The sequence below is a fragment of the Megalopta genalis genome, chromosome 14 (genome assembly GCF_051020955.1).
Source record: "Megalopta genalis isolate 19385.01 chromosome 14, iyMegGena1_principal, whole genome shotgun sequence".
Classification (NCBI taxonomy): domain Eukaryota; kingdom Metazoa; phylum Arthropoda; class Insecta; order Hymenoptera; family Halictidae; genus Megalopta; species Megalopta genalis.
The window spans coordinates 1,974,411-2,000,006 of NC_135026.1; the positions used below are offsets into that span (position 1 = coordinate 1,974,411).

Genomic DNA, 25,596 nt, shown 5'->3' on the forward strand with positions numbered 1-25,596 from the left:
CTAATAATATATAAAACAATATTAAACAAAGTTTGATTTAACATTTCTATAACAGCTACTGTTTTATTATATATTTATTAATTAAATTAGACACATACAGGGCGTTACGCCTAACTGAGAACAGTGAAGTATCTTGAAATAGATCGAAGCTACGTAAACAATCTTTATACAAAAAGTGTTCAGTATAAGGAGACATTTTAGACAGTATCAATCATTTTTTTATCGACATAATGGTGAATGACATTTCAAGGTCAGGTTGACTTTTTTAAATGAGACCATTTATTTTTTTAGTCATATTACGATAGCTGGTTTCAATACGAATCCAATATTGTATTTTTTGTTTCAAATAATCACAAATTAGAAGCAATTAAATTTGCAACAGCGGGAGGCGGGCGGTATTACAAATCGCGTCCCGTCGGTTGCCTAGATATTGATTCACGTGTTACATATTCTGATATCTTCTCCAGCCAAATCGTTGTTCTCAGGCTTTGTTTCAGTCACTTTCTTGGTAACCGTAGAAGGGTTCAGGTTTGGTGAAATACATCCACGATTTTATGTATTACTGAAATTGCAGGTTTTAGTTTGTTCGGATATCGCCTATGAAATTCGTCCCTCACTTGTCGGTATGAATTAAAATCGTTACCTTTTAGTCAAACGTATTACGATTTTTTCCTGTAGAGTAAACATTTTCACACACTCGATGCTTTAGAATTTTTCACTTTCGTCTTGATTTACTAAAGATACAATTTAGACTGATTATTGGAAATACAAAACGCGCAGAAAAATTCGTCTCTTTTTTATGCACATCGTCAGTCTATTATTTACACCTCGTTGCATCTCCATTGGGCGACTGCAAAAATGTCACGTAAACATTACACTGAACGTAAACAGAAATCGAACCTTTGTATATTTCCTTACACCTTTCATAATACCATCCGCCTCCCGCTGTTGCTAATTTAATTGCTCCTAATTTATGATTATTTCGAAAAGTTAACAATTTCAGAGACTCCTCCGAAGTCGCACGCCGATCGGTTCTCGCCGACTCCCGGGTGACACGCACACGCGACGTAAGTATGCGTGCGTTCGTGTGCGCCGCGAATTAAACATGGCGACGTTGCTATTGTCACGTAAAACTGCAGTTAAAAATAATAAAAAAAAAGGTAGTTGAGCCGTAGCCCAACTTACTACTCCTTTTATTTCGTTTTACACAGATTACAATACACAAATTACAATAGCACTGGTAAAAGATCCCGCGGGTTCTGAGGTTAAAGTCAAGACTGTCTTCCGGGCGAAATACAATGGCTTATACATATATATGTATATTATCTTATCACAACGGATGTATAGTTTATAAACGGAAATGAGAGCTCCTAGATTTTGTTACGGGAATTGGCCCTGTTATACTATGACGACCAGCCGGCGGTAGATGCTAGTCGAGCGAAGTGGCCAAATTCGGAAGAAGACTGGTACGTTCGGCTAGCACATGTATAAAATGACACGCTCAAATGGCGCAAGTAGATCGCAACGAGCATCTACACGATTACGTTTACACCTACAATTACGACTGCGACTACTAACCCGGCTACAAACACGATCCACGATTACGATTTACGATACTGAATTATAAGAGTGCGAACACGGCTTACGATTACGGTTTGCGACATCGGCGTGCGATTACGGCAATTATTGTATATGGTTGTACTGTCTTTTTTATTGCATTTTGTGTGCGTCACTGTTTACCATCATTGTTGCCGGTATTCGTAATACCGTTTCACTCTCTGTCGATTTCAATTTCAATTTCAATTTCAATTTTAATTTAAAATTGTTTCTATTTCAATTTCAGTTTCAGTATCAATTTTAGTTTGAATTTCAATCTCAATTTAAAATTCAGTTTCTATTTGAATTTCTGTTTCAGTATCAATTTTAGTTTCAATTTCAAATTCAATTGCCATGAACTGATTACACTGTCTGACAAAATCAAACTTTTTTACTGATTTCCTATAGCCACTATGAAATTCTTGTAGAGCTTCATTCCCCGAACAAGAATCCGAAAACCGAATTGCTCCATCACTCCCAGATTTGAAAAAAAAACGAACTTTTGTAAAATTCTAAAATTTTAGTCAAAAATGAGGTATTGCATGAAAAGTACAAACGCTAGAAAGTTCTAATCGGTGTTAAAAGATAAAGAAGAGTTTCCGAAATATAGTGGCATGCAATTAATAAATTGCAAATAAAGTATTTTTGGTCCTAAATAACTATAAATTAATGTCAAAGTTTAAAAAAGTGTCGACGTGCAGTCGTAAAAATACAAAAATATTGCAGTTTCTCCGCAATATTTTTGTATTTTTACGAAAAGTTCTTTGTTCAGCACGAAAACTCTACCCAGGATCGGATTCTGTAAACATTTCTGAAGAAGAAACGGCCCGATAGAAGTGTCGGAACGATGTACATTTTGAGTAGGCTGAGAAAATGTTCGTCGGCACATGTACACATGTACACTCGCTTCTCTCTGTCCGACAGGGCCGAAGCTATGCGTAATCAATACCGATGGAGGAATTTTTTTTAGTACTTTAATGTGTTGCCTTCTTTTACATATTTCTGTGGATAATAATCACCAAACTGTGAATCAAAAATCAAGAAGTACGAAAAACATGGTTTTTGTTCGAATTTGTTCGAATTACAAGTACATCATGTATACAGTTATCGTTTAAATAATAAATAAATAAATAATCATTTTCAAAACATTAAACTTCTTGAAACATATTGTTAAATATATATTTAAATATTTATTTAATTATATGGCGTAGAAGTCAAAATTATACTAGTGTTAGAATATTTTCGTTACCCACTGCAAATACTCTGATGTCACTTTTTTCGTGAAATATATATATATATCACAACTTGGTGATTATTACCCACACACACACACACACAGAAATATGTAAAAAAAGAACAGAACATTGAAGTACTAAAAAAAATTCAAATATTATTTACGAAAAGTGGGTGCCCCATTGGATCCCTCCATCGGTGTTGATTACGCATAGCTTCGGTCCTGTCGGACAGAGAGAAGCGAGCAGCGAAGAACATGGCGGCAAAACGTCGTGTACATGTTGCCGTCGAATATTTTCTCGATCTACTCGAAATGTATATCGTTCCGACACTTTTACCGGGCCGTTTCTTCTTCAAAAATGTCTGCAGAATCCGATCCAGAATAGAGTTTTTGTGCAGGACAAACAACTTTTCGTAAAAGTACAAAAATATTGCGCAGAAACTGCGCACATCGACAATTTTTTCAACTTTAACATTAATTTATTGCTATTTAGGACCAAAAACACTTAATAAATTGCATGCCACTATATTTCGGAAACTCTTCTCTATCTTTTAACACCGATTAGAACTTTCTAACATCTTTACTTTTCATGCAATACTTCATTTTTGTCGAAAATTTGGGGTTTTTACAAAAGCTCGTTTTTTTCGAAAACTGAGGGTGATGGAGCAATTCGATTTTCGGATCCTTGATCGGGGAGTGAAGCTCTACAAGAATTTCATAGTGGCTATAGGAAATAAAAAATCGTGTCGGACAGTGTAATGGTACTGTTTTCATTGGAATGATAACGCGGCGTCTAGAAGCTTGGCGTTTCTCTCGGTTTACAAAACCTTTCGGGGCTTCGTCGTTCGCTGAATTCGTTCTTAACAACTTCTCGTAATAACTTTCTGACGTGGAGCAATCGCGCAACGAATCCGCGACGATACAACTAAATTGATTCTTTCAAAATTATAGAATATCTATATCTATTATAGAATATCATTTTCATATTTCCAATTCGTACGCGTTACGTTTTCGAACTATAATCCTTGGAACGACCGATTAAACGCAGGTAAGACCAAGGGATGACAGAAATATCTATTATTCGAAGTAACGATCGTTTATTGTCTTAAAATGTATTCTAGACAGTTCATACAAAGTATCTAAGAATCGTATTTTATCGTTTCCTTCCCTTGTTCTTCCGACCTTTTCCACCTTTTCTACCATTTCGGTTTCGCCTCCGTTCCAACAACTTCCGTGCCTTCAGGACTTGCTCCGGTCTTTTAAGTTCTTTGTTCATCTTAATTTTCTCTTTAAGTTTCTGATTGTGACGTGCCCAATGCGTGTTGGCGGTTGTCAGTACTGAAATTAACGAATTAAGTTTTATTTTGTGTCCAACGTTATACGATCGAGCAGCAAATGAAATTTCTTCGAGCATCGTTATCGCTTACATTTTTGCATTTGTGGAGACTCTTCTTCGCTATCGTCGTCGTTCGCGACGTCTATTTTGCTTTTCTCTTTCCAAGCCGAATAACGATTAGACTTGTAACTAGCAGGAATCCAAACTCCCGATTCGGTACGAATTTTCTTCGTCTTCTGATCCTTGAAAAGAAAAAAACATAAGAACAGTTATATCGATATCTTTCGATCGCAATTGAATTCCATCGCATTTAAAGTGCTTACGCTGTTAACGGTAACCATTTTCTTCTTCTTTCTATCCCATTTTTTGATTTGCGCCTGGAGACGTTGCGATTCCTCGTTGTCTCCGGTTAAGTCCATCTGAACTTTATCCGCTTCCGTATTGAAACTGTTAACCGCCAATCTATAAAACATAAGAATATAATTTGAGGAAGAGTAAACGAGGGAGAGTTATTTATTGATGCACTTGAGAAAGAATAAGGTTTTTCTTACCCCTCTTCAGTGTGCTTATCCGGAGCAGAATACGGAATAAAGAATTCTTCATCCTTGACTGTAGATCGTTTTTTCTTAGAAGGTTTGTACAAGTCGTCGATATTTCGTTTCTTCGGTAACACGACAGTGTTGAATGCCGAATTTATGTCTTCGTTTGTACTCGATGGGAGATTTACTTTTTTCGACCGATCTGTTCGAACGAATTGCTTACGAAATTCAAAACTTCATAGATTCTCACATTTTTTAAGGTACATACTTACCTTCCAGATCCTTCTTAAGTTTCAGTTCCTCCGCTTTTCTGTGAAAATTCATAATGCTTTCCTTATGAAGCGATCGTTTCGTTTTCATTACTTGATAGTCGGTCGAGGATGCTTTTGCCCCAATTTCAAATATTGTCTGTCACAAACGAGTTCTTGCATTTAGTAAATTAATAACTGAACGATTTATAGAAATCGTATGCACATACGTACTCCTTGCGGTCTGTAACTTAGAATCTTCGACAAGAAATTCCTAGTGTTGGCAGAAACATTAGAATATTCTGGTATAACACCTGCTTCGCCAATGTGTAACTCCTTTACCCTTTTAATACTGTCGGAAGAAGCAGCTGGCCGAGATCTGATATATTGTTTGTACGCGTTGTCGCATACTTTCTCCATATTTTGCTGTAAATAAAAATGCTTAGTTTATTAATTCTGTTTATCCATTTTTACTTTAATATTATTTCAAAACTATGTACCAAATCCGTGGAACTATTATGCCAATTTATTAATTCAGCAAGTTCTCCTTCTATCATATCTTGCGGCATTTTACCTATAGCGCCCTCCGCGTTCTCTACGGATCCGGATGTTGAAACGATGCATAGAGAACGACCAAGGAAAAGATGTAAGTCTACAAGATACGCATATTCGTCCGAGCTTATAATATTATAAGCGGTTCCTGTTCGGCCAGCACGCGCGCAACGTCCTGTTAACAAAATAATTTAAAATTTACGAGAATTCCGCGGCATAAGATAATATTACATATAATTTGCTCGCTTACCTACTCTATGCACAAACAGTTTTGATTTAGCAGGAAAATTGTAATTAATCACATTATCTAAATGTGGAATATCCAAACCACGAGCAGCAACATCTGTTACCACGAGAACTTTGATTTTATTTGTTTCAAATTTGGCTGTATTTATTTTTCTAGCCGATGGATCCAGGTTCGAGTAAATGAATGTATTAGAAATTCCAGCTTTATCTAAAATCTGGTGTTAAAATATGGGCATTGTAGTATAAGATCGAATACATATATGTATGTAATATCGAGTATACCGAAACAAAGTATATTTATACCTGGTGAATATATTCTACATGATGTTGCGTGGCAGCAAATATTACTGTCTGAGAATCACTTTTAATAATGTTTTTTAATAAACATAACATTACTGCTAATTTTTCTTCCGGCCTGCATACTATAAACGAAAGCGACAACTGTTCTGGTATTTTGCTTTCTACGTCTAAACGCACCAAGACAGGATCTGACAATCCAGCTTTGGCAAAATCTACCAGAATCTTAGGGAGTGTTGCGGAAAATAGTAATGTCTGGCGAGACTCCGGTAGTCTGTTTGTAATTTCATGAATTTGTTCTCCAAAACCCATCTCGAACAATCTATAATACAAAGTACAACATACAGATTTTGCAACTTCTTAACAATTAAAAATCACTCGCTAAAGAAGATGTTCTCACCTATCAGCTTCGTCGAAAACAACATATTCGATGCTTTTCAATTGTAAATCCATCTCGATACATACGTGCAAAAATCTTCCTGGAGTAGCAACTAATATATCAGGATTCCCATGAATAGCACCGAACTGATTTTCCATGCTATCGCCTCCTAAAATAATGGAAGCTTTCAAGCCTGTAAATTTTCCTATTTCCTTTATGAATTTTAATGTTTGTAACGCCAGCTCTCGAGTCGGTGATAAAATTAGCGCTCTTGCTCCAGCTTTTGCTTGTCTTACTTTTAATTTTTCGAATAGGGGCAGTAGAAAGCAAGCAGTCTTTCCACTACCAGTTCTTGCCATAGCAACTACATCACGGCCTTCCAAAGCTAAAGGAATTGTCTGGAAAATGTGTCCATTAAATTTTATCCTCGGGTATCGATAAACTTTTCATAATCAAATCATTTACCTTTCGTTGGATAGGTGTCGGTATTTTGTAACCACGTTTTAATATTCCCTTATATACAGGATAGCTAAGACCTATGGACTGAAATCCTCCTGATTTCTTGCATGCCTTTTTCTTAATTGTCGTGATTTCTTCTTCTTCTTCATCGCTTTCATTTACTTCCTTAAAGTTAGCAAACCCCACAATATCTGTGCCTTCCATTCTACAAATTTATAATAATTACAAAATATGTACATCAATAAACTGACATATATTTTTACAAATGAGTAAGTTGTACATACTGAGTTACACCTTTTGTACCTACTTGTGGCTATATTCTGTATGAATGAAAAGCATCGAACACATAAGCAGAGCTCTCAGATGCCTGACCGTTCTTGAAATTTCTACTAAAGGCCAGTGTGTCGCCTCTTTTGTAGAAATGATAAAGCTTAGTTCGGGATCCGTACAGCGCCAATTGGTATAGTGGCAAAACGCTCAAACTGTTGGCCAAATTCAACGACAGTCGATTTTAGCCAACGGTTTCAGCGGTTTGCCACTACCCCAATTGGCGCTGTACGTATCCGAACTAAGCTTCACTTTTTCTCCCAAAGAGGAGCTACCATCTACGTGTACAGTACTATGTAAATTCAAGAACTCCGATCGGGGGTAACCAGGCTGTTGAACATAGTGAAGAACAAGAAATTGCTTTGCCCTGATTGGCTAACGATTAAAAACCAAGACCAGATTCACCGCGGATTGGATGCGCGGTAAAATGGTGGGGATTGAAGCGCTTGTTTTGGGGGGGACGAAAAATGTGCAGTAGTGATATTGGTGCAGCTTAGGTTTTGAGCGGGACGAATGTGGAGGGGATCGGCCATTTTTGTCGCATCCATCTTTTCATCATAATTCAACATGAAGTAAGTGAAGGTTTTTAATGAAATACATATCCATCAAGTGTAGTGTAATCGTTTGAAATGTTTGCATTGCGTAGAAATAGTTGCATCGCTAAGGTTCTGTTAATAAACATGTTGCGAATCTTTTTAGGATCGGTTTATGTGCGTACAGTGGGTACAAAATATACCCTGGCCATGGTAAAACCATGGTCAAAGTGGATGGAAAAGTAAGTACAATATAATTTTCACATGTCTATTGCTATAAAATCAAATTCTTGCCAGCCAAACCATTCGCAATTCACGATGATAAACTTTTGTTTAGTTTTTACTCATGTGTCGAAAGCTAACCCGCACGATGCTTTCAGACATTCACTTTCTTGAATTCAAAATGCGAGTCTGCACATTTAATGAGACGTAATCCTAGAAAAGTTACATGGACTGTACTCTACAGGTATCATTATTTTTGTATTTATATATACTTCAAGAGTATAACGTAATGTTATTTACATCAAATGATGTAATTTTATAGACGGAAGCATAAGAAAGGCCAGGAAGAAGAACAAGCAAAGAAGAGGACAAGGCGCACTCAAAAATTCCAGCGTGCCATTGTTGGTGCATCCCTTACAGATATCTTAGCTAAACGTAACATGAAACCAGAAATTCGTAAAGCCCAAAGAGATCAGGCTATTAAGTATGTACAGCTTGTTTTTATATTTGTATACACTCGTTCATTGGGTTTTTTTATCGTGTGAAAAGATTATTATTATTATATGTAGACATCTGTTCCTCTGACATGATATCTCATGATATGTCAGATTTCAGAATGTCTTAGATCAAGAGGACTGCTTCACCCAGAATTGTTAGATCATATTCGCACTGTCTGGTTTTTGCGGGTTCAAACAAATTTTATAACATTATACATTTTATAATCTTTATAGCTTTCAAATCCATTATTTCATTCGTTCTGTGATTTCAGAGCTGCTAAGGAACAGAAAAAAGCTGCCAAGGCAACGAAGAAGGCAGTTGTACCATTGAAAACGAAGACAGTGCCCAAACATAAAGCTGCAAAAGTAACTCAAAAGTCAGCGCCACGTGTTGGAGGAAAACGTTGAATTCTGAACACATTGCAAATAAAATAAACTTTATATTTAAAAAATTCATTTTTCATTTTTACCAAACTATGATTAATTGGACAATGCTAAAAATTACACTGAAACAAAATAATAAATTTTCCCAGTCGCAAATTCTTTTCATTCAATTTGGAATTTTGTACTTACATTCAGAATGGAATACTTTGTGTATAATGGGGAAATGAATTAATAAGTTAAATAAATTAAATTTATCCGAAACATCAAACAAATTGAATGAATTCCTGATAGTCTATAACGAAAATACTTTACTTAATCTCAAACGATAGTTTGTACTCTCCACCCGTAATGTTTGCGGGGAAGCTGAGTAAAAGACGGGGGTGCGGGAAGTCGTAGATTTCCTCACCTACATTCCCTCAGAATCCTGAACAAATTCTTAAAGTGTCTAGGCGCTAACGGAACTTATTTCATTCTTTTCATTTGTTTCACCAAAATATTTTTATTTTTATAATGAGATAGTATATAACTTTAAAATAATTTAGTTCTTCTTATTCAGTTCTTTTTTCAATAATGATAGTTTAGTCAGTGCTTCATCACGCCAGGCTCTTCTCTCTTGAAGTTTATCCAATGGACACATTTCATTCAACTGTTCGCTGATTTTGTCCGCCATCTCACCTTCGAATTTGGGAGTCGGGCCAAAAGTCATACTGGTATCGTATATCGAGTTCTTGTACGTTTCGCAATATTTCTTCATACCTAAAAAAATATAATAATTGTAAAATATCTCGTGAATTCTGCTGTTTTTTTTTTTCTTGTGCGAGATCAAATTTACCTTCAGCGTTCAAATGAGCGGCTTCGAAAGCGCCAAGGAAGGCGTATCTCATCCCGAGACCCTCGCTCATAACTATGTCTACATCTTTCGCGTTCAGAACACCATCAGCTACCAATCTCCATGCTTCGTTCAAAATCGCGTATCTGAATGCACGAAATTTCGCTGATAAATATGTAAAATTTTCTTCATAAAATAGATTAATATTAAAATATCCATACTGTATACGATTAAGTGCGAATCCGTCGATTTCTTTATTAAATACAACAGGCTTCTGACCAATTTCAGTCATGATGGCTTTAGTCTTTTCTGGGATGTCTGGAAGCGTCCATGGTGCCGGAACAATTTCTACAAGCGGTACATAGTACGGGGGGTTCACCTGTGTCCATAACAACAAAAACATTCAAGCATTCGTGAATTTCTTACTACAAATTTGACCTATTTGATTCGAACACATACCGGGTGTGATACAATTACTTGTCCACGATGTTTTAGCTTTTCGCTAATTAACGATGGACGGAATGTGGACGTGGAAGAGGACAGAATTACTTTATCGTCGACTACTTTATCCAGTTCGGCGTAAACCTTCAATTTCAATGGTAGGTTTTCAGGTACGCATTCTTGAATTAGCTTAGCTCCCTTTACAGTTTCGGCCAAATCGGATGATCCTGTTTATTCATATTTCAACGTTTAATTAAATATCAGATGGATACGATATATACATATACTTATCGAAGTCTTATGGATCATAAATGACAAGCGAACCTTTAATTAACTTAAATTGTTGGTCCGCGGTAAGCGTGCCTCTCAAAAGACTGCCACTTTCAAGACGTTTCAATTGCTGTTGGACGTCTTCAAGAGCCTTCGTAATTTGTTCTTTTACAATATCGTAAATTATTACTTCGTATCCTACACTGGCAAAAAGCATAGCCCAGCTGCGACCAATTAGACCGCTAAAATAGAAATTAAAACAATTATTTTCATCATATAATAAAATTTGTTAAAACGCTCAAAAATGTATTTTAAAATAGATCGAGTGATGTAATTCTCCAGTGTTTATCATTAAACTTTTCCATAGCTATCTATCTTATCTTAGATGAACTACTCTTAAGTTATCGCTAATAAAATGAACAATCAAATAAAAATTTTGGCTTGCATGTAAATGTAATTTCACAAACATACTTTTCAGTGAATAATATCTAATAGAAACCGACCACAGTAGTGGTCAACAAATGATAAATAAGATGAATAAGGTAGGTTGCTATATAAAATAATAATATTGTTTATTTAGAATCAAATAATTGAAATATGAAGAAATCGACTGTTGATTATATTTCATTTAGTAAAGCTTCTTTACCTTCCAATAATGCCAACTTTCTCGTTCTTAACCGACATTCTGAAGCAATTAAATCACTAACAACCAAACGCGATTGATGTATAATGCGGTGTCTGACGCTATTGGACACTATATAACTCTCCCTTCTAATGCATATATATGTATATATAAGCAACAGATTTTACCCCACTATTTCATTTCACGTTGTTGTCTTTGTTCAACCATCTCTAATCGACAAATATGAGTATATCACTGTAACACGGTCGTTATCTTTAAGCCCAATAATATTGCAAGCAGTTATCGAAACGCTTTTAAGTACCTTAGTGGAAATAAATTGTTATTATACGATATTATATCTCAAGTTGTTATACTTCTAACTACCATTTTGCTGTAATTTATTTATAAAGTATCTTGTTTCAGCTTTATTAAGAACGATATATTATAATATCATAACGGCAGTACTAATTATCGAAGAACATCATCTATTAATTAATCCGATACATTGTACATTCACTATTACAATTATGCATAAAGAAACTTTCATCGAGATAGATGGATAGATAAACTTGAGGCTCGACCACGATTATACATACGTACTCGTACGTGCTTGCACTAGCTGTACATACTCATACATACGTATATACTTAAAACTACTTAAAACAGATATGTATCGATTATCGAACAAGGTTTGTACGAATCTTTATTGAACGTATTTTCTTGGCAATTTCCAGTCAACTGAAATCAATTATTAAAATCATGTACCGTAATTCTAGTAATAAAGGAAAGAGAAGGAGAAGAAAAGATAAACAGAATAAAATAGATCAAAAGAAATGAAAATTATAAACAGCGTCGAAATATATATGCATAGCGTCGAAATATTTAATGTATGTATGCAAATATGTACATATATACATAGTGTTATGACTTGCGACTGCAACCGATGCGTTTGTACGATCAGTACATTTTGTAGGAAACTTGTTACATATATACATGCATGCTAAAGAGTGACTGATACTGTTAATGGCGCTGGATTTCCACGGGGAAAACCCTGCAACCGAACTCAAGGTTAAATGCAACTACGCCTTGTCAAGATAAGTTACAGTATTCATGTTTGGTTAGTATGCGATTGATCACGACTGTTACTGCAACATAGCAATTTGTTTATTTTGGAGTTTTTCTACGATAACTTTATTTATATCATTTTTGTTTGCTAGTTTTTTTTTATAACTTATACACCGAACAATAGTTGTTTGTGTGACCTTAAAAATATACATAATGCGTGAACTTTTTGAAAATTACGCGATTTGCGAGAATGTAACCGAAAGCCAGAATTATCCTTCTTACGGACATGGTAATTTTTGTTAATATTTTCCTATATGTTAAAAATGTTGACTTTATTGATTAATTTACTTATCATTTCAGTTTACTGGTAACAATGTAGTAATTTACTTATCCTTTAGAAAGTGCTGCATACAATGCAGTATTATAGTTTACATTCGAAATATGAAAATATAAAATTATAATTAAATGTTTATATTATGTAGTTTTAATCAAGATATATACTTATTTATTTTCAAGACTTAGAAATGATGAGTAATCAGGATGTACTTAGTCCATACACTGGATCTCAAGGAACAAGTGCTGCATCGCCTATTTCAACATCTTTATCACCATTGTATAATATGGATGTATCAATGAGTTCTTTCAGAGATGTTACAGGTATATATTCATATTTCGAAAATCCACTGTTATACCCAGTGTGTAACGATGAATTTCTAAAATGTGAAATGTTTTTATTTTAATATATATCTTCTCAGCCCTTGGCGAACCGTATCTTACAATTTTGGAACAACCAATTGAGAAATTTCGATTTCGATATAAATCGGAAATGATAGGAACACATGGAAGTTTAGTGGGTTCAAATGTTGGTAGTGGTCGCAATAAACATGCGCCAACTGTTCAGGTATATATATTTTCTTTATTTAATTGAGTAATGTAGTACTTTCGCTAGACGATCAATAATTTAATTCCTCCAGTTACATAATTTCCCCGTAAGAGCAAAAATACGATGTACGTTAGTTACATCCGATGAGAACGCAAGGATACCTCATGCCCACAGATTGGTACGTAGAGTTAATGGCGAAGACTGCGATGATCCTCATATAATTGACGTCACTCCAGAAAATGGCTTCATTGCAACGTATGCTATATTTTATTTATTAGTCACTAATTTTGCCGTCCCTATCTAAATTTCATTACTTTCGATTTCTTATTAATTGTATAATATGTAGATTTCATGGAATGGGAATTATACACACAGCAAAGAAATATGTAAAAGAAGAACTTGTTAAAAAAATGCGATTAGAAGCAATTGAAAAAAAGAAAAGGGAAAACGGAACCAATACTCTCACAACACGAGAAGAAGCTCAGGTACGGTATTTTAACATTATTCTTCAATTATTTTAATGTAGTTCTACTTGTTCTTATATAGACTCATTTTACCGAGTGATTTTATAGATCAAACATGATGCTGATACGTATCAGAAATGTGTAAACCTAAATAGCGTTGCATTGTGTTTTCAAGCGTTCATGTTGAATGAATACAACGTTATGACACCAATACCAAATTGTATTGTCTATTCAAATCCTATTAATAATCTCAGTAAGTAAAAAGTTATAATAGATATATTATATATATATATATATATATATATATATATATATATATATATATATATATATATATAACCTTTGCTATAAACACTGCATGAAAATTCTATAGAGTGTACAAGAGATGTGTCACGACAAGTGATTTCTTTTACAACAGAATTTCGTTGAGATGTCATACATCCCAAGTGTACAGTAAAAATTAAAACATTTCCTATGAAAAAATTGTTTATAATATAATAATTTTTGTAATTTATTAGAAAGTGCATTAACTGGAGAATTGAAAATATGTAGAATTGATAAACTCAGTAGTAGTGTTGAAGGAGGCGAAGAAATTTTCTTACTTGTAGAAAAAGTAGGAAAAAGTAAGTATACTCTTTTTTCATAAAACGTATAAGAAAGTGTTTTCGAACGTCTATTTTTTTTATTACAGAGAACATAAAAGTAAAATTGTTTGAGTTAAATGACGACAACAATGAAATTTGGAGTGATTATGGTCGCTTTTCAGAATTGGATGTACATCACCAATATGCAATTGTATTTCGGTATTTCAGCAACTTAACACTAATCAATTTTTAACAAATAATCATTATTTACTTTTAATTACGTTCATGTATACTTTTATAGAACACCACGATATAGAGACGTCAATATTACATCTTCAAAGCAAGTCTTCATACAATTAGAGAGACCGACTGATGGTGATTGTTCTGAACCATTAAAATTTACTTATAAACCAAGCGATAGAATTATAGGTAAATTGAATATTCCAAATCATTCAAATAATCTTAAAAAAAAAAGTAATCAAAGTATGTAATATTCAGGAAGAAAACGCCAAAGAATGTCCCACTCTGGAAGCAGTGATTTATCGAACTTTGTATTACCTAATTTTAATACTGAAATAGAAAATATATCAGGACTTTCAAGCGGAGATAGTCGAGAAATTTCGACAGAAATAAAAAAGCTCTTATCAAGCGGTTCAGCCGAGAATTCAACGTTTATTAATAACTTAAACTTGGAAGGTAAACATAAACTACAAACATATCTCGATAAAGTAAAAATATTTGTAATTATTTTTATAAGTTTTATGTGTTTCTTTGCACAGAATATTTAGCAGAATTTCTCTCCAATGAGGACGCTTTGGTAACCGATGGCCCATCATCTAAACAAGTATATATATGTTCATTATTATTTTGTATTTCATATATTGATGCTTCAGTCTTTATTATTAATTTTAACTTTAGCTTTATTATTAAGTATACTAAACAAATGGACAATATTTTATTTTCTAGCATGAGAATGATTTAATGTTCCCGAAAAATATACTTATGGTCGCTATGAAACACATGAAGTCAGATCCAAGTAATAATAGAGCGCATATACGTCAGCTGCTTAAAGACCGTTCCACGTTTGGAGATTCTCCATTGCACGCAGCACTCCGAAACGGTCAACGTGACATTGTCAAGTATATATTAATGTTGATAAGCTTCGACAACGATTGCAAGATACTTGTCAATGAACAGAATAGTTCTGGAAAGGTAAAATATCTTTTCCATACCATACTTTTTCTGCCAAAATTCTTACAAATATTCAACCAATTATTATGTATATGTACAGGTTGTTCCACAATTATTTTAACAGCCGAAAATGTGGGGTAGCTGAGGTCATTTGAAATAACTTTTTCCTTTGCGAAAATGCAATCCGCGACTTTGTTTACGAGTTATTAACGAAAAACACTGACCAATGAGAGGTGACGGCGCGAAGTTCGAGAGCCCGCAGCACGAGGCTTTGACAGAAGGTCGGGACGGACTCGAGCCGCGTTCGAAGTATTGAACAAGTCACGAAGCGAGAACTTTCCGGATTTTTTTTACTACGTAACAGTAATATTTTTAAGAAAAACGCTGTTCACCCTTATTTTAGAACGTCTGAAGAATATTTACTAATTTTTCGGACCCGAAATAATATGTAGTGTAACCGTTGATAACAGCCGTTTTAATTTTCTGGTGTGCATGACACCTCGTGTGTAACACACGAAATTGTTAAGCAAGGTGTACAGTGAAGATTAACAAAGTTCGTAAATGTTATTTTAATTTAAATAATTCCGTGTCCGAACAGAATTCAACAAATGATTCGCAAAGCTAATTTAATAAATAATAATCGTGTTAAAGGACGTAAGGGATATGTTTGTTAGAGAAATATGAAGAATATTATCAATAAGAAACTCACCCATTTAGTTGCAAATCCACTTCATGCACGGAAATGTGTGCAGGAGGATAGTGCATTGACCTCTTATAATGTATGATGAACTGCACAGTTGATCTGTATCCGACGGCGACGAACAGAAGGACATCTCCGGGCAGGCAATTTCAACGTTTACTTTCACTGCATTATCACTAAACACTGATCACGTATCAATAATATTTATGGACCAACTTTCCTGGATTAATATGTATGTCTCTGAAAAGAGCCGATTTTTTTATGCAATGCGTTCGAAGTTCTCACTGTTAACGACAAGTATGTGCCGCGTTGTCGAGACGAACTGCAGAAGACTGGCACGATGGCCGACAGTGTTACGTTTTCCTACGAGCGAATTTCAACTGTTTTCCATCGAACGCGAACATTGTCAGCCATCGTGCTAGTCTTTCGCAGTTCATCCCGTTCAGGGCCATACATATTAACCCAGGAAAGTTGGTCCATAAATATTATTGATAAGTGATCAGTGTTTAGTGATAATGCAGTGAAAGTAAACGTTGAAATTGCCTGCCCGGAGACATCCTTCTGTTCGTCGCTGTCGGATACATGAAGTGGATTTTACAACTAAATGGGTGAGTATCTTATTGATAATATTCTTCATATTTCTCTAACAAACATATCCCTTACGCCCTTTAACACGATTATTATTTATTAAATTAGCTTTGCGAATCATTCGTTGAACTATAGAATTATTTAAATTAAAATATTATTTACGTACTTTGTTAATCTTCACTGTACACTTTGCTTAAAAAATTTCATATGTTACACACAAGGTGTCATGCACACTAGAAAATTAAAACGGCCGTCACGGTTAAATTACTTATTATTTCGGGTCCGAAAAATTAGTAAATATTCTTCAGACGTTCTAAAGTAGAGGTGAACTGCGTTTTTCTTAAAAATATCACTTTTCGTAGTAAGAAAAAATCCGGAAAGATCTCGCTTCGTGACTTGTTCAATACTTCGAACGCGGCTCGAGTCCGTCCCGACCTTCTGTCAGAGCTTCGTGCTGCGGGCTCTCGAACTTCGCGCCATCACCTCTCATTAGTCAGTGTTTTTCGTTAATAACTCGTAAACAAAGCCGCGGATTGCATTTTCGCAAAGGAAAATGTTACTTCAAATGACCTCAGCTACCCCAAATTTCCGTATTGCGAGACATTTTTGGGACACCGTAACAGTGATATTTTTAAGAAAAACGCTGTTCACCCTTATTTTAGAACGTCTGAAGAATATTTACTAATTTTTCGGACCCGAAATAATATATAATGTAACCGTTGATGACAGCCGTTTTAATTTTCTGGTGTGCATGACACATCGTGTGTAACATATGAAATTTTTAAGCAAGGTGTACAGTGAAGATTAACAAAGTACGTAAATAATATTTTAATTTAAATAATTCCGTGTCCGAACTGAATTCAACGAATGATTTGCAAAGCTGATTTAATAATATATAATTGCATTAAGGGACGTAAAGGATTTGTTTATTAGAGAAATATGAAAAATATTATCAATAAGAAACTCACCCAAGTTGAGGATGCATTTGCTGGCTGGAATTGTGGCTCACGATGTCGAAGGCCACAGATCTCATACAACGTACAGCTGATCTTTCACTGCACTGTCATCAAACACTGATCACTTAATTAATCACTGATAATCCGAAACACTTGTGGATATTACGAAAAATGACTGAGACGCGTTCGCGTATAATCGTTTATTCGACGCGTTCGATCGGCAATCGACGTTCGACTGCCTAAAAATCCAGGCCTCGACCGTGGGCCCTTGTCGTTCGTCGCTCGGCCGTCCGAGGAAATGACACCCGATACCATTTTCTTCGAAGCGCACGGTACCGCCATATGAAATAAACAAGATATGCCGAGACGTAAACTGTGTCCGACCCGCTGTCACCGACGGTACCCTGCGCTCTTAGAACGTAATTAATGGCCGTTCGAAGAAAATGGTTATGTCAAGGTTATCGGGTGTCATTTCCTCGGACGGCCGAGCGACGAACGACAAGGGCCCACGGTCGAGGCCTGGATTTTTAGGCAGTCGAACGTCGATTGCCGATCGAACGCGTCGAATAAACGTTTATACGCGAACGCGTCTCAGTCATTTTTCGTAATATCCACAAGTGTTTCGGATTATCAGTGATTAATTAAGTGATCAGTGTTTGGTGACAGTGCAGTGAAAGACCAGCTGTACGCTGTACAAGGTCAGTGCCCTTCGACATCGTGAGCCACAATTTCAGCCAGCAAATGCATCCTCAACTAAATGGGTGAGTTTCTTATTGATAATATTTTTCATATTTCTCTAATAAACAAATCCTTTACGCCCCGTAATGCGATTATTTATTATTAAATCAGCTTTGTAAATCATTCGTTGAATTCTGTTCGGACACGAATTAATTATTTAAATTAAAATATCATTCACGTACTTTGTTAACCTTCACTGTACACCTTGCGTAAAAATGTCATATTTTATACACGAGGTGTTATGCACACCAGAAAATTAAAACGGCCTTTACGGTTAAATTTCTTATTATTACGGATTCGAAAAATTAGTAAATATTCTTCGGACATTTTGAAATAAGGATAAATAGCGTTTTTCTTAAAATTCGGAAGTTCACGCACCATAACTTGTTCATTGATTCGAACGCAGCACGGAGCCTCCCATCTTCTATCGCGCTCCACGGTCGAAGCACGTTTCACTCGATCGATCGACCATGTTGTCATTCACGCCTTCATCTCTTTTTCGTTAATAACTCGTAAACAAAGCCGCGGATTGCATTTTCGCCAAGGAAAAAGTTATGAAAATGACCTCAGCCACCCCTCATTTTCGGCTGTTAAAATAATTGTGGAACACCCTGTAGAGTATTAAATACATTTAGTTAAATACTAATTCGAATATTTATTATTGTACTGTAATTACTTATAATACGTTATAATTATTATATATTATTCACTAGACACCACTGCACTATGCAGTCCTACAAAATCAACCAGATATCATGAGAGCATTACTCAAGCTCGGTGCTGATCCAAACCGATCGGATGAACACGGATGTTGTCCATTACACATGGCTGTGAGAAGTAAGGTACAAGGTAAATTAAAAATGTAATATATTTATGAAAGTGTACATATTATAGATCCTCAAGCTGCTGCCTGTGTTAGAACTTTGTTATCGGATAAAAAAACTAAAATGGAAATTCATGACGATGCCGGATGGGCACCATTACACCTCGCAGCTGAAGCTGGCTCATTTAATGCGGTACGTTTACTTGTTGAAGCTGGGACAAACGTAAATAGTACCGATATGTCATATGGTCGAACTGCATTACATATTGCTGTAGATGGTGGACACAAAGAAATTGTGGAATATTTATTGAGTGAGGTATAACTGTCTCTCACATTTTGACTAAAATGAATCATATAATTCTATTAAACTTTGTAATTAATATTAAATATATTGCATTACTACAGACAAATATTGCCATAAACAAAAGAAACTTTAGCGGAAATACTGCCTTACACTCAGCAGTTGTATATTCTGGTACACGAGCAAAGGAACTATGCGCGTTGTTAATCAAATATGGAGCAGATCCATACATTGAAAATCATAATAAAGAATCAAGCGATGTACGTACCTCTTTCAATTACAATATATTCAATGATTGTAATTATGTAATATTTTATTCAATATATTTATCAGGTTGAAAAGAGGAGTACACATGTAAAAGAAGAAATAAATTCTGATAATGAAAACACTGAAGAAATGAATGGACAATCGTCTTTTGATTTAGCGATGAATAAACCAGATGTAAATTACTAATTTTTCTACATCACATATGCTATTTTAAACTATTTTAAATTAATTAATGTTTTTTTTTTATAGATTTTGCAGCTTCTTAATGGTCAGGCTGAAGAATCATCGAATAAAATGTCTTCAGTTTCCACAAAACTGGAAGTGGAAGACGAGGATTTGCAGAAAGAATGGTTAAATAATGAACAAAAACAAGAATTGTCCAATATTCTTGATAAAACACAAGGATGGAGACAACTTGCGAAACATTTGAAATTTGAATACATGTTAAGAACACTGCAACAAAGTTCGTTGAGCCCAACTCAACTTTTATTAAATTACATAGACGTATGTTATAAATTTATTTATTACAGTATTATACTGTTTATAAGGTTTTCATAGTGATATGTCTCTTTTAGATTCAATCATCTATATCCCTAAATGATCTGCAAACTGCGTTGAAAGATATTGGGGAAACCCAAGCAGCAAATTACGTAAATAAAATATTAATTGTACGTTCGTGAAATACATCATTCAACAATTATATTGTAGTCAAATTAATCTATACTATTCGTTACACATATGACAATTTTATATAGATATAAATATGACCTGTAGCTCTTAAGTTTTTACAAAACTTGTTGTAAATGTATATACTCTGTATAAACAATTAATTTTCTAATAGAAGAAATTTATGGTAATTTTTCTTTTTAAAAATGCGGCATTTTTTTACTCAAATTAAACCAATTTTTAGTTCATTTTCACTGCAATGTATGATTTATGTACATAAACAAAAACGAATAAATAAATAAACTGAATGAATTTATATGTACATATGTACATATAGAAGACCGTAGAAAGAATTTTATAGCACGTACACGTAGGGAAACAGCTGCTTCTTATAGTGCAGTTGCACCAAGTTGTACATTATTGGTAACATACCTCACCTTTCTGCGAAAAAACTCTTTAGCAGTAATATCATGATTATTACATATTACGTGTTTTTCAACCTTTTGTATTAATCTAAGTTGAATATCGTATCAAAAGTGAATATTGAAATGAATCACATATTCACGGGAGGCGGACCGTTGTTGTTCGTAATTTCATGAAGATTAACGTATTGTATCAATATATGTATATACATATACGTAATAGTATTACAGATACAGTATTGTTTTTGAAGAAGTTCGTTTAATTTTACGTAGAAAATGGATAAGCTAAGGAGAGCATTAAGTGGCAATGAGCAGTGCGATGAAGAAAGTGGTATTATTGGTCAGGTAATTAATATTATTTTTTAATGATACACGCGTTATATACTTGTATGTGAATATTTTTATTTTTTGCTATTGTATAAAATATTGTGTTCAATGCTTGCAATTGTTAATGGAAGGTTGATGCGGACTTTACGGTAAGAATGTGTGTTTAACAAAAAATAATAAATATCAATTTTTTATATTCCTTAATAATAATATTCTCCATCAATAGTAACTTATTGTTAACTAATTGACATTTTATTTTTAGGTTATGGACCATACTACGTTGAGTTGGTCTACCCGAATTAAAGGTTTTGCTATTTGTTTTATTATTGGTATATTGTGCTCCATCCTTGGATCGTTTGCTTTATTTTTACATAGGGGATTGACAGTATTTGCTGTATTTTATACACTAGGAAACATTATCTCATTAACAAGGTGAAATTTCATAAAATTGACAAAAATGTTTATCTTGTAAATATTTACATATTTAAATATATACATATACACTTTCCCTTTAGAAGTATCTATATAGGTAGCGTAGCATTTCATTGGATTTATTAAAGAAGGGATTCTAAAAATTCATTCAAATATTTTGTAAACAGTACAAACTAATCGTTAATTCCATTTACAGTACATGTTTTTTAATGGGACCATGTAATCAATTAAAGAAGATGTTTGCTGCAACAAGAGTGGTTGCAACAGTTTTAGTATTTGTTGCTCTTGGAATGACACTCTTTGCGGCTTTACATGTAAGTATAACAAAAAAACAATTTGGTAAACTGTTTACTATAATTTACAAATTACAATTATTGTTTGAATTTTTAGCTGAAAAATGCTGGATTGGCTCTTCTATTCATAATTATCCAATCGTTGGCAATGACATGGTATTCTCTATCTTATATACCTTATGCGCGTGATGCTGTCAGAAAAACTGTGGAATCTTGTATAACATGAAGAAAAATCTGGAAATCGTGCAGTAAAATTCTTTACTTAAAACAGTTTATGTAGCACAAGTTATGAACTGAGCTACAAAAGTAACTTAAGAATACAAATCATAATATTAACAAACTCTATACATGTAACACAAGTATGCATTTATTTTGTAAATGCGCTTAACATTTATTTGTACTTGAACGACAATACAATGAAAATGTTGAATGTAGGTTTTATATTGTAATATTTTGTAATAATTCTGTAACTCTATGAAGTTATACGGTTTATATAAGATTTATAATGTTCCGATAATACCATTTCTTTTATAATGCTTGTTATATTATCATTGTACAATATCAATAGTTTTGTACATTAAAATGAAGTTAACTTGTTTATTCTCTCTGCGATATAACTTTCCTTGTACCATTTGCATTTGCATTTGCATTCTTCACATTAAACTATAATAAAATATTCTGAAATAATTAATGGTATTTTCACTTCATTGCAGCTCAATTTCTTTTTGCACACCAGTTCCCTAATAAATATATGCATTTTTAAATAAAGTATTCGTGATTTCATAAATATTTCCATAATAATTAAAACAAATTTAAGCTAATTTTAATATTATACGATGTAAGTACATACTGTAATATTTTTAAAAGAGTCAAGGTAATTAAGAACTACAATTCGATTCAAAAACTGAACGTTGAATATTGATGGACCAATCGTGAATCGTTGTGTCTTCAACCACCAATCATACACCAATACGATATTACGTCACACAAAAATGGACGTTCTAATTGGATGAAGATTAACAATAATTTCTTTCCCATTTTACGATCAGTAGCAACAGCCAGCAACAGGCAACAGGTTCTAAGTAACAAAGAAACTTCACTGGCAGCAGCAGCCATTGTGCATTTGACGCGCGGGTCGCGACCACTTCATAAAGTGCTCAGCAATTCGTGATCTGTTCCATCTATTCCTCTAATATTTATTGATATATTCACGGTAAGCAAGCCTCTTTTAATTTGACAGTAACTTTAAAGAATATCTGACATTTAGTTTATATTACAAAGAGAAACATTGTGAAAAAGATTGCAAGTAACCGTTAGGAGGCGTTCGTTCAAAATAGCGTGATATTTAAACGTAATTTATCGCATGATACGTGTGCTTGTTAATACGGTTGTGAATACAATCATGCATACACGTGTAACCAATAATTATGTAGTAACCAATTTCAAATAAATTTCGTATATCCATATCAGTAATAAATTTCAAGGGAGAAAATGTGTAATGGATATCCTTAGGTGTTTGTAGAATAGACTCTCTTAGCCGGAACAAAAGTTTGTTCTCGTCATCGTTTATTATTTGTTTTCTTTTTGCTTAGGAAATACGTACGCGCAATTTCTTGAGAAAATGCCTGCACCAGAACTTGAAGGCCGTGACCGAAAGGCTAGCTTCAAATTTCATTCTAAGCATGAAGTAAGTTCATTAAAATTATAATCTAAAAAATTAATTACAATGAGGAAAATCAGAAAGATATATATTATTAATTTAACATGGATTTCAACGCAAATAAATGAATTTCATTATGTTATTATTTGTTATATAACTTGTTATTGTAGGATGCACGCAGAAGAAGGAACGAAATGTCGATAGAATTGCGAAAAGCTAGGAAAGATGATCAATTATTGAAACGTCGCAATGTCAATATAGGGCAAGAACCGCAAAGCCCGACCGGTGAAAGTAATCAGTCACCTATTTCTATATCAATAGATGAGATTGTTCTTGGTATGCAATCTACGGATGAAACAATTCAACTTCAAGCAACACAAGCATGCAGGAAAATGTTGAGCAGGGAAAAGAACCCACCTATAGATAGTATGATACAACGTGGAATTGTGCCACGCTGCATACAGTTCTTGGACTGTCATCATAAGTACGTACATGCCATAAGAAATTTATGTTATTATTATTATTACTTTAATTGAAAATTCATTTATTACATTCTTTAAATGTTTATAGCGCTCCGTTACAGTTTGAAGCAGCATGGGCACTAACCAATGTAGCTTCTGGAACATCAGATCAAACTCATATAGTTGTAAAACATGGTGCTATACCAAAATTGTCTGCGTTGCTAAAATCTACATCGCCTAACGTTGCCGAACAAGCAGTATGGGCACTTGGAAATATTGCTGGAGATGGTCCAATAGCTCGTGATCTTGTTCTTGGTCATGATGTTCTGCCTCGTTTATTAGAATTGATCAAACCTGACACTTCTGTATGTAAAATTTACAAATACCATTGAAAAAATAGAATTACATATTTTAACAGTAGTAATATAAATTGCTTATTGATATAGCTGACATTTACTCGTAATATTGTTTGGACACTATCAAATTTGTGTCGCAATAAAACTCCTCCACCTCCATTTGAAACGGTACAATCTTCATTGCCAGTCTTGAATCGCTTACTTAGTAGCCTTGATAAAGATATACTTGGTGAGTGAATTTTCTTATCAAAACATTTAACTTTGTATACTAATTATAAAAGTTTTTAACGTTATAATTCAATGTCATAGCCGATGCTTGCTGGGCTCTTTCATATCTCACCGATGGACCCAATAATAAGATACAAGTTGTTGTGGAGAGCGGAGTTATACCAAAACTAGTGGATTTACTTGCTTCAACTGAAGTAACAGTTCTGACGCCAGCACTTCGTGCAGTTGGAAATATAGTTACAGGCACTGACATACAGACAGATGCGATAATATCAGCAGGTGGTTTACAACATTTGGGAGTATTATTACAACATCATCGTACTAATATAGTGAAAGAAGCAGCATGGGCGATCAGCAATATTACTGCTGGTAACATAGATCAAATCCAACATGTTATAAATGCTGGATTACTACCACCCTTGATACATGTTCTGCAAAATGTAAGTAAACTGTGCTTTTTCTTTATTTCCCTTTTCTTATGATGATGCTGATTATTGATGTTCTGGTTTATTGCAGGGAGATTTTAAATCTCAAAAAGAAGCAGCATGGGCTGTAACTAATTTAACTTCGGGTGGTACTGTGCAACAGTTAGCTCATCTGGTGCAGTTGGGAGTTCTGGTACCATTTTGCAATTTGTTGGAAGCCAAAGATTGGAAGACTGTAATTGTTGTTCTTGATGGTCTGAACAACATATTGAATGCAGCATTGAAAATGGGAGAAGCTGAACGTGTAGCTATTATGATAGAACAAATAGGTGGTTTGGACAAACTTGAGGCTCTTCAAAGTCACGATACAGAGCAGGTGTATCAGAAAGCTGCAGCGATGATCGATACTTTCTTCTCAGAAGAGGCAAGCAGATTTACAACTTTCTACAATTCAATTAATTAAACCAACATATTTATATAACAAATTAAACTTGTATCCCTAGGACGCTGAAAACGAAACATCAATAGCACCACCCACAACAGATGATGGAAAGTTGGAATTCAAACCAACTGAAGCAACACAAAAAGGTTTCGAATTTTAGAACTTTTTAGTCATTTGACATTTAACATGTTAGAGTGTGTTCTTCCAGTTTGTTTTGTAAATAGATATACAGATGTTCATCCCGAAAGATAAACATTAAAGACAAAACATTTTGTCTTCATATTTCTTTACTGATATTTTGTGTGCTCCATGA

The 25,596-nt window shown here is 34.3% G+C and overlaps 6 protein-coding genes, 1 long non-coding RNA gene and 1 other non-coding gene across 13 annotated transcripts; 5 read left to right on the forward strand and 3 right to left on the reverse strand.

Moving 5' to 3' along the window:
• Nucleotides 1–256: 256 nt before the first annotated feature.
• Nucleotides 257–1,491, reverse strand: LOC143260523 (uncharacterized). Its single transcript, XR_013034780.1, has 3 exons — nt 919–1,491; nt 644–850; nt 257–562 (listed from the first exon to the last, which is right to left on the reverse strand). It is a non-coding gene; the product is annotated as an uncharacterized LOC143260523 (long non-coding RNA).
• Nucleotides 1,492–3,907: 2,416 nt separating this feature from the next.
• LOC117225659 (ATP-dependent RNA helicase DDX54) lies at nt 3,908–7,252 on the reverse strand. Of its 3 annotated transcripts, none has more exons than XM_033479354.2 (12): nt 7,171–7,252; nt 6,893–7,091; nt 6,449–6,825; nt 6,055–6,370; nt 5,756–5,966; nt 5,454–5,680; nt 5,188–5,379; nt 4,978–5,113; nt 4,718–4,907; nt 4,490–4,628; nt 4,258–4,408; nt 3,908–4,168 (listed from the first exon to the last, which is right to left on the reverse strand). In XM_033479354.2, the coding sequence occupies exons 2-12, from the start codon at nt 7,088–7,090 to the stop codon at nt 3,984–3,986; spliced, it is 2,322 nt and encodes a 773-aa protein (XP_033335245.2). In that variant the 5' UTR covers nt 7,091; nt 7,171–7,252; the 3' UTR covers nt 3,908–3,983. The 3 variants fall into 3 exon arrangements, with proteins under 3 accessions (XP_033335245.2, XP_033335243.2, XP_033335244.2); XM_033479352.2 differs by having other exon boundaries at nt 7,194–7,249; XM_033479353.2 differs by having other exon boundaries at nt 4,258–4,402; nt 7,194–7,240.
• A 381-nt stretch (nt 7,253–7,633) lies between these two features.
• On the forward strand, nt 7,634–8,917 carry RpL24 (ribosomal protein L24). The gene is made up of 5 exons (XM_033479359.2): nt 7,634–7,785; nt 7,913–7,988; nt 8,127–8,212; nt 8,291–8,452; nt 8,738–8,917. Exons 1-5 carry the CDS (start codon nt 7,781–7,783, stop codon nt 8,871–8,873), a joined length of 465 nt encoding a protein of 154 aa, XP_033335250.1. The 5' UTR covers nt 7,634–7,780; the 3' UTR covers nt 8,874–8,917.
• On the forward strand, nt 8,536–8,666 carry LOC117225860 (small nucleolar RNA SNORA79). The gene has a single exon (XR_004491636.1). It is a non-coding gene; the product is annotated as a small nucleolar RNA SNORA79 (small nucleolar RNA).
• Nucleotides 8,886–11,246, reverse strand: Had1 (beta Hydroxy acid dehydrogenase 1). The gene is made up of 6 exons (XM_033479355.2): nt 11,036–11,246; nt 10,444–10,631; nt 10,138–10,346; nt 9,900–10,057; nt 9,682–9,824; nt 8,886–9,605 (listed from the first exon to the last, which is right to left on the reverse strand). Exons 1-6 carry the CDS (start codon nt 11,071–11,073, stop codon nt 9,388–9,390), a joined length of 954 nt encoding a protein of 317 aa, XP_033335246.1. The 5' UTR covers nt 11,074–11,246; the 3' UTR covers nt 8,886–9,387.
• Nucleotides 11,247–11,520: 274 nt separating this feature from the next.
• On the forward strand, nt 11,521–20,428 carry Rel (nuclear factor NF-kappa-B family member relish). Of its 3 annotated transcripts, none has more exons than XM_076526225.1 (20): nt 11,521–11,700; nt 11,788–11,898; nt 11,973–12,128; nt 12,593–12,733; nt 12,832–12,977; nt 13,051–13,214; nt 13,306–13,444; nt 13,532–13,676; nt 13,942–14,046; nt 14,115–14,226; nt 14,309–14,436; nt 14,506–14,703; nt 14,787–14,851; nt 14,974–15,219; nt 18,894–19,017; nt 19,075–19,319; nt 19,409–19,564; nt 19,638–19,745; nt 19,821–20,075; nt 20,147–20,428. In XM_076526225.1, the coding sequence occupies exons 3-20, from the start codon at nt 12,122–12,124 to the stop codon at nt 20,249–20,251; spliced, it is 2,589 nt and encodes an 862-aa protein (XP_076382340.1). In that variant the 5' UTR covers nt 11,521–11,700; nt 11,788–11,898; nt 11,973–12,121; the 3' UTR covers nt 20,252–20,428. The 3 variants fall into 3 exon arrangements, with proteins under 3 accessions (XP_076382340.1, XP_076382339.1, XP_033335241.2); XM_076526224.1 differs by having other exon boundaries at nt 11,985–12,128; XM_033479350.2 differs by lacking the exons at nt 11,521–11,700; nt 11,788–11,898; nt 11,973–12,128 and adding an exon at nt 12,135–12,365.
• Nucleotides 20,429–20,621: 193 nt separating this feature from the next.
• LOC117225662 (vesicle transport protein SFT2A) lies at nt 20,622–22,311 on the forward strand. 2 transcript variants are annotated; one of them, XM_033479356.2, is made up of 5 exons: nt 20,622–21,004; nt 21,118–21,135; nt 21,249–21,418; nt 21,615–21,732; nt 21,809–22,311. In XM_033479356.2, the coding sequence occupies exons 1-5, from the start codon at nt 20,936–20,938 to the stop codon at nt 21,935–21,937; spliced, it is 504 nt and encodes a 167-aa protein (XP_033335247.1). In that variant the 5' UTR covers nt 20,622–20,935; the 3' UTR covers nt 21,938–22,311. The 2 variants fall into 2 exon arrangements, with proteins under 2 accessions (XP_033335247.1, XP_033335249.1); XM_033479358.2 differs by lacking the exon at nt 21,118–21,135 and having other exon boundaries at nt 20,628–21,004.
• Nucleotides 22,312–22,765: 454 nt separating this feature from the next.
• Pen (karyopherin subunit alpha) lies at nt 22,766–25,565 on the forward strand. The gene is made up of 8 exons (XM_033479461.2): nt 22,766–22,924; nt 23,304–23,398; nt 23,542–23,855; nt 23,942–24,197; nt 24,279–24,417; nt 24,498–24,856; nt 24,933–25,265; nt 25,345–25,565. The coding sequence occupies exons 2-8, from the start codon at nt 23,333–23,335 to the stop codon at nt 25,441–25,443; spliced, it is 1,566 nt and encodes a 521-aa protein (XP_033335352.1). The 5' UTR covers nt 22,766–22,924; nt 23,304–23,332; the 3' UTR covers nt 25,444–25,565.
• Nucleotides 25,566–25,596: the final 31 nt, after the last annotated feature.